This window comes from Marmota marmota, unplaced genomic scaffold, assembly GCF_001458135.2.
Source record: "Marmota marmota marmota unplaced genomic scaffold, marMar, whole genome shotgun sequence".
In the NCBI taxonomy this organism is placed as follows: Eukaryota; Metazoa; Chordata; class Mammalia; order Rodentia; family Sciuridae; genus Marmota; species Marmota marmota.
Window position 1 is genome coordinate 17,048,657 of NW_026000174.1, and position 8,569 is coordinate 17,057,225.

An 8,569-nucleotide genomic window follows, 5' to 3' on the forward strand; every position below is an offset into this window, starting at 1 on the left:
TTTTTTTTTTTTTTTTTCTTGGTTTCTGTACTATCCAGTATATGCTGTTCAATCCTCAAATCCTTGGTCAAGGTCAACATCCAACTCAATGATCAAAGTGACAGCAACCCAGGGTGTGGTGCTGTCCTTGATAGTATTGCCACTTTGCCTCCTCCCTCTAGATTCATAGTCTCCTACACAAGTTGACACATTCTTATCCACACTGGATGAATGTAAAGAAATACCCTCAAATTAGTGGCTTCTATATTTAAATTAAATGATTAAATGAAATGCATACAAACTCTTACATTATTTAAATACTCTGAACTGTAAATAGATTCACAGGTAGATTCTTTTGATAGAATTATTGGGCGAGTGCAGTGGTGCACACCTGTAATCCCAGTGGCTCAGGAGGCTGAGACAGGAGGATTGTGAGTTCAAAGCCAGCCTCAGCAACTTAGTGAGGTTCTAAGCAACTCAATTAGACCCTGTCTCTAAATAAAATTTAAGAAGGGCTGCAGTTGTGGCTCAGTGGTTAAGTACCCTTGAGTTCAAATCCCAGTACCAAAGAAAAAGAAAATTATAAAGTTGCTTCCTTACCAAGAGAGAGGAAATGTGAAGCAGATACTTAAACTCAGTCAGAAGAATGCTGAGTGAACAAAGATAGTTGAGACAGAGTCTCCTAGCCATTACCTGTTTCTTCTTCACCAGGGAAGACTCAGTAGCTTCATGTATCCTATGCCCAGAAATAACATCCTATCTTATAAAGCAGTGGCTCTACCAGCCAGAGAGTAGGTCACCCAAGATTCAGGACTAGGTATCTGGCTTTGAATTCCTTTCTTGGCTGAGATAGTGATTTTGGCTTTGCACTTGGTTGATTTCCATGAGTTGGCAGAACTCTGGACTTATACCCTGCATTTTTCACACATTGTTGGACTTTTTAAGGTGATGGGGTACTGGCATCCATCCTAATCACTTGGAGAACAAGTTAGAAAGCATTTGAATTGCTTGCTCGAGCTGGTACAAAAAGGCAAACTGCAACTGTGAGCGTCAGGAAACTTACTAGTAAGTTCACACATAGTTGGACCCACATGTCAAAGTCAAGAGGAAATTGAGGTGGCATACAGTCACCAGGGCTTCACCACCAAAACCCTGTGCAGCAATTTATCTGCAAATTGCCTTCCTCAGGCTTTTCCCTTAGCTCACAAAGCTCTGGAGATTCCAACAAAGCAGGATGTATTTAAAATTCCCTGCAGATGAATCCTCAAATGACACTGGAACCAAGAAGGCACACACAATTCCCAGTAAGTGGGAATAATTAACAATTTGTGGAGAACACCCTTGAGCCTCCTGTGCTCTGTCTGCCATACTTGTCTCTTCCCTGATTCCATATCATCATGTAATTATCTTAGTTTCACAGTATATGGCAACTATGCCCTTACTTGTCTGCTCCTTCCATTGGATTAACTTTCTTAAAATTACAAAATTTTGCTGGGCACAGTGGCACATGCCTGTAATCCCAGCAGCTCACGAAACAGAGGAAGGAGTATCACAAGTTCAAGTTCAGCCTCAACAATTTACTGAGGCCCTACCTAACTTAGGAAGACCCCGTCTCAAAATAAAATATTAGGGTCTGGGATGTGGCTCCGTGGTTAAGTGCCCCTGAGTTCAATCCTCAGTACCACCCTCCAAAAAAAAAAAAATTACAAAGTTTTCCTTTTACAATGAAGAAGGCTTTGAAAATTTGAATTTAATAACACCTTCAATAATACTGGTTTACAGTTGGGAATGTAGACTATACTTAAGTATGGAGTTTTATAAAAATACAATGGTGAATCTCACTATCCTGTACATTAACAGACTGGGATCCTAATTAGAATAAAATATATTTTATTCTTGTATGAATAAATTAAAATGGATTTTCTTGTCATGTTTGCCTAAAAGGAACCAATACAAATAAAACAATAACATTTATTCATTTCCTCAATAAAAAGAAAGAAGCGTATAGCCTAATTTAAAAAAAAATACAATGTTTAGGCTCTGTTTCATAGCCAGTGAATTTTATTACTTAATATTCTGGTATAATCTTCATATTTTCTTCCTATATTATGTACATCATTTCTTATGATATTTGCTATATCCCCAAATAGCTTACATTGTAAAACTTATACTTATTTATTTTTAAACATTTGATGTAATGTACCCTGTCCTCAAATATAGGCTTTATGGTTATCCTTAGCAATATTTTGTTTAAAGCTTCTTTTTTATGATTGTATTATCCTGTCTTGCATATTACAGAAACAATCCCACTTTCTTGACAGTTGCATTACTTGTGTTCTGAACTGTTATCAAAATGTTTCATTCAGTATATTCAGTATTATCATCAAAATTTATCAATAATAAATAAATCATGGTCGACTTAACTCTCATTGCTTTGCTTAACTATCTTAAGGTATCTTAAAGGTAGACTTAACTCTCACAGGTTTGCTTAACTATCTTAAAACTATGAGTTGTTTTTTATTTGACTCACATTCCTGAAAGTTCTACAATTAGCAACACACCAGAGTTTTATGTATTCAACAATGAGAGCCTATGGAAAAGTATTCATTATTTGAGATTCCAAGGCTAAGAAGGTCTAGGTGATAAATTAGCATTTTTGTTACCCATGTCTAAAGAATGACATTGAATATGCAAATAAATTTGTCTGTAGAGGTAAGAGGTTCACTTGTTTTCCTGTGGGAGAATCTGTTCTGCCCTTTTGTGTAAATTCACAGCAAGAGTCCTTTCTAGGACTATATCTGTTCTATGGATTCCCCTTTGACACATTTGTAACATTGCCACATTCTCTCATTGAAAGAAGAATTAAATGAAATCTTTAATGGATGTTCATTTTATATTTGTGTGAAAACCATGGTTTTCCCTTTTTATGAGAATTGGTCTTTAATAGGGTATACAGTCATATGAGTATAATCAGTTATGTAGTAATATTGAAGGAAGTTTTTTATGAAACTTGTTAAAGAAATTTAAGGAAGACTTTCTTCAGGAGGGCTATGAAAATAGGTATTCAGGTTAGTACTATTGCATCTTATAGTAGGAGAAAGACATTGGGCTTAAGTCTAAATGCAAGAAGGAAGAGCAGAAATTTAGAATAAAAGAACAGGATGATGGTGCAGGGGGGTTGTAAGTGCAAAATAGTAAGAGGACAAATCAGGAATAAGGAGGTGTCCTGATTATACTGATCTAACAGCTTTCTGAAGGCAGATGAGCATAATCAATATCATGGGGATAATGGAGTATAGCATACCTGATTACATATCCAGGAGGACCAGAGATGGAGGGTGAGGAGTTCTGGTTAAATTATTTTGCAGGATTCTTGCTAAAATGACATAGAGATGAACACAAATCCCAAATTTAAGGAAAGTTGAAAAAGAGTTCAGAGGAGGCTCAGGATCTCTGATCAAGGAGACAATCTCTATCAATGCCTCCTTTTGCTTATGGAAAGGAGGGGTATCCTTTAGTTTGTACAATATAAGTCTATTTTAAAAGTATATATTGAATAATGTTAGTCATTTAGTCATTCTTCTTTTCATTAAGGATAACCTCAATTACCTGTTAGGAATTTGTAAGTTTGTCAAGAACATATGCTGGAAGGTGCAAGTTATCACACATCTAATAGAGAAATTCTTATAAAAGTTTTAAAAAAATGAAGATTAACAGACGAATCCTACTTTATGAGTTTAAAGGCAGCCAGTATAGAAGATTTTTACGTCATGAGCTCAAAGCATCTTTAGATGGTGAAGTGAAAATGGCAGTGGAATCTGACACATTTTTTTTTTTTGGTTGCAGTTTGAAGGCCTTTAGTGATGGTCTCTGGTAATTTGGTGATTTGCCAAACTTTTTGAACGATACACACAGCATGTTTTTGGAGCTTCTATAAAGCTTTCCAGTTTCAGCTTGTAGAGCTTGGGGAAGAGAATAGTTTCAATTTTCATTAATGCCAAGTCAGAAAGTTGGAATAAGAAATGGAGAAGTGACTTTGGAGAGTTTTAAATAGATACTAGAGAAGAGTAGACCTGAGAACATACATACATTGCACTATAGTTTCCATGAAAAAAAAAATTTCTCTCTAGAGTCACCTTGCTTTGTGATTTTTACAAAAATAGATCTAGTCTCATTAGTTTTGGCCTAATTATTTTGATAAATACAATAAGAATAGTAATTAACCATACATACCCTTTTGAGTTTTCTTTCTGCAACTTTTCACAGAAAATCTCAGATTTGATTTTCAAGGTTAGGAATCCAAGCCAAGAACTTAACCACCTAAGCTGACCTGTAAAACTTCCAGATTTGAGTCAATTCCTCTTCTTAAGATCCTTCAAGATATCATGAGGTTTCTGGGCCTCCAAGAAGAGATCATCTTTATTTACCTTTACGTGTGGTAGTCTGAAAGCAAGGTATCAGGCTGATTTTTTTCCCCCCAAGGGGACTCTATCACCATTAGCTCCATCAATCTCTTTAAATTTGATTCTTAGCACATTATTCTCAAGCATGATAATACAGCAGACAAAACCTTCATAATAAATGCATTATTTCCAATTGTGTTATGTTACAAGTTGAGCAGTATTTTATTGAATATGTGCAAATAACTATATTGCCACAGATATAAGAATGTTCAATAAAAGTTTCTGAATTCTGGAGGCATAAAGTAGAAAAAAAGGATAAGTTCTTCATTTTCATTTGCATTTTCCTTTCCATATTATATTGGTGCACTGTGGTTGTACATTCTGATAGAATTTGTTCTTATTTATTCTTCCATGCACACGATAAACAACCTGGCCAATATCACTCCTCAGCACTTACCCCTTCCCTACCCTTCTTCCACCACTGGTCCCTTTCGTCTACTGATTTCCCTTTTATTTTCATGAGATCTTGCCCCTCCCACCTTCCTCTTTGTTTTTCCTTTCTAGCTTCTGCATATGAGAGAGAATATATGACCTTTGACCTTTTGAGTTTGGCTTATTTTGCTTAATATAAAGGATTCAAGTTCCATTCATTTTCCTGCAAATGACATAATTTCATTTTTATTTAGGTCTGAATAAAGCTTATATATATATCACATTTTCTTTATTCATTTATCTATTGTTGAACACTGAGGCTAATTTCATAGTTTGGCTTTTGTGAAACATAGTTTGAGTGCTATAAACATGGGTATATATGTACCACTGTGGTATGATGTCTTTGATTCTTTAGGATAAATACCAATGAGTGATGTACTTGGGTCATATGGTGATTTCATGCCTAATCTTTTGAGGAACCTCCATAAAGATTTCCATAGTTTTTCTACTAATTTACAACCCTACCAACAGTATGAAAGCATTCCTTTTTATCCACATCCACTCCAGCATTTGTTTGTTTTCTTGATGACTGCCATTCTGATTGGTGAGAGATGAAATCTTAGTGTAGTTTTGATTTGCATTTCATTTATAAAATAAAATCTAGTAAATTTCTATAATTTATATCTGGCTTAAGACAAAAGAGAGTTTCTCTACAGTCAGAAATAAGCACATTAAAGAATCAGCTGTGTTCCAAAACAAGATCTATAGTCATCCTTTACAAGGTCATTCAGTACTATTCAATGTAACACAGTTTGTTTTGCTTTTTTTTTTGTTAGCAGTTTTAAGACACTGTCAGCTTCTTATGATCTGATGAGAGTTTATTTAACAAGAAAATGTGATTGTTTCTGTGACATAAAGCAGAAAATATTTGCTAGCATTATTATAAGCAGCATCATATCAAGGCATATTATGCATAGCAAGGGTATTGATAAAATTCTATTAACTTTATATAATTTTTAGTGACAATATTTTACCATAAAAGTACAACCTGTAGTAGTTATATTTTCTCTTCTCATTTGATAATGCTTCCCATGCATTAGTATGCCAAACAAATCAAAATTTTAAAAAATATTTCTCTTTACAAGGTGATAAAAACAATTTTTTGTTTTGAGTTTTCAAGGGGCCTTCTAGAAAATCTCAAGTTTAGTTAAAAAATCAAGAAGATTTCATTTAGGAATTGATTTTGGGATAGCAACATTAAAACAATACATGACAAAACAAAACAAAATACTAAACTCTTTTAAAAGTGAGAAGTTTTGGTTCTCTTAAATAATAAAGAGTATGATACAAAGTGAGCATACAGCACAGAAATCAAGTCACAAAACTCTAATTCCCAAGGCAAATTCCTAAAAAGGAGAAGACATTTTACAATTAAGAGTAAACCAATGAACCAGAAACTTTCTTGTTTTGCTTTTGTGTTTGTGTGCTTTTTGATATTTAAAGATTTATTTTTTAAAATATAAACATTTAAATATTTAGTCAGACTGAGTACATATAATATTCCATTTCTAATACTACTTTTCACACCATTTTTAGTTTTTTTAAGATGTCCATACAAGTTGTTCACTTTCTCATTTTGGAATACTCAGTCCTTCTACTATAAAGTGAAATTATTTTTTCTCCTGAATAAAATCATATCTTTCATATCTCACTTTTTATCTCACTTTTCCTTATCAAAAACCCATCCCACTTTCTTTTCAAATAGAAAATGTGGAGGGTACCCTGGAAATCCAAAAGTTGAGTCCTGGCTGAGAAGATGGTCAGATTAGAGTTTGGTCAGAGAAAATCTATGCTGTTAGGTGGTACTCCCATAGAAGACAAGGAGCTACCTACACAGCACTGCTTAGAATATGACATTTGAATGCTGAGTAAGGAAATGTTGAAGAAAATGAAATAAGTGAAGGAAGAAAATGTTTCCTTTGCTTTTGTAAACTTTTCATATGGGCATATTTGAGTGATTTCATGTATAAGAGTCTCATTGTCCATCTTAACTTCAGTTTCTAAAAAGCAGGGGCATATCTCACTGAGGCCAAAATTACATGTTGAAGAAAACTATTTTAAATAAGCAGGCAATCTTTAGTCACTTAGGATCACTACCCAGTTGTTACACAAATGTTCATTATTAATTTTCAAGTGAATGCATTGAACATTTCTTCGAGCAAGGAGAAAACTATGTTTACAAAGTTGGTAATGCTCACTTGGTGAAAGTAGGAATATATTCTGTGTTTATATCAGGTCTTCAAAATCCTAAACCTAAGCCAATGAATTTGTAAGGCTGATTTTTCAATCCTAGTAAAATATTGAGAGATGATATGAAGCAGTTCACATACAGTGTGGTTCCTTATTGATTGTTCAGTTTGTTCTGTGTCGTTTATTGATTGGGGTTTTATGTGATTAAGCATCCCCATCAGCTTTGCTTCTGGCACAGTTTCCCTAAGACCAAACTTCTTAGCTGCTGGCTCTTCACACAGTATACAATAGGGTTCATCAATGGAGGCACCATCAGGAAAACATCAGCCATAAAGATCCTAACTATTGGAGAACTGTGTTTGGCAAACCGGTAGACGACAGCTAGAGAGATAATGGGCACATAGAAGATGAGCACAGCACAGATGTGGGAGACACAGGTATTGAGGACTTTGAGCCTTTCCCTCTGTGATGCTATGCTTAACACTGCCTTCAGAATCAGCACATAGGACATGAAAATAAAGGTTATGTCCAGGATGCCTGTGAGAGCCACAAATAAGCCATAGACGACATTAACCTTGTTATCAGAGCAGGCCAGCTTCATGACGTCCTGATGGAGGCAATAGGAATGCGACAGATGCTTCTTCTTACAGTATCTTAGATGCTTTAGAGTGAAAGGGAAAGGTAAGATCAACAAAACATTTTTCAGAGAAAAAGCAAGCCCAATTTGAATGACTCTGGCACTACTAAGGATGGCCATGTATCTCAGGGGGTTACAGATGGCAATAAAGCGATCAAAGGACATAATGAGAAGTACGGATGACTCCATAGCTGAGAATTCATGAATGAAAAACTCTTGGGCAAAACAGGCATTGGGAGAAATTTCTGGAGCATTAAACAAGAAAACCCTAAGCATGGTAGGGAGAGAGGAGAGAGAGAGACCTAGGTCAGAGAAAGCCAACATAGAGAGGAAATAATACATGGGTTCATGCAAAGATGGCTCTGTTTTTATTAAAAGAAGGATGGTGCAGTTCCCCAGGATAGCAGCAATGTACATGAGACATATGGGGATGGAGACCCAAATGCTAGCAGGCTCCATCCCTGGGATCCCGACCAAATAGAAAGTAGAGATTTCAATTTCAGATGTGTTGAGGACGGACATGCCAGGATGTGAGATCAAGATGAAAGGCTGGAAGAGATGTCTTCTAGTGATGCAGATAGATTGTCTCAAATGCCTGATTATCCGTTTGTAATCACTGAGGTCTTACCAAATCAAGCATTATAAGCATAATTCTAAGATATAAACCTAAATGGAGAAAAATAGATGGGTAAAGAGGTAAACATCAATATCCAACTAAAGGCAAAAATGAAGAATGTAAAAATTGACCTTGAAATCTAATCTTACAACAGGTGCAGATAACAACAGATTCAAGTCTTAAAGACTTTTGCAGAACTAAAAAAATTTATAAAGGTGCCTATTATCCAATTTAAAACTTAAAACTTTTTCT

General features: G+C 35.1%; 1 protein-coding gene across 1 annotated transcript; it reads right to left on the reverse strand.

The window, feature by feature from the left end:
* Positions 1-7,281: 7,281 nt before the first annotated feature.
* Positions 7,282-8,223, reverse strand: LOC107160778 (olfactory receptor 51A4-like). The gene has a single exon (XM_015507409.1). It carries the CDS (start codon positions 8,221-8,223, stop codon positions 7,282-7,284), a length of 942 nt encoding a protein of 313 aa, XP_015362895.1.
* Between the last annotated feature and the right edge of the window lie 346 nt (positions 8,224-8,569).

What these genes read in the sequence shown, in the direction of transcription:
- LOC107160778 (XM_015507409.1), bottom strand. Translation starts at nt 8,223, where the DNA reads ATGTCCGTCCTCAACACATCTGAAATTGAAATCTCTACTTTCTATTTG.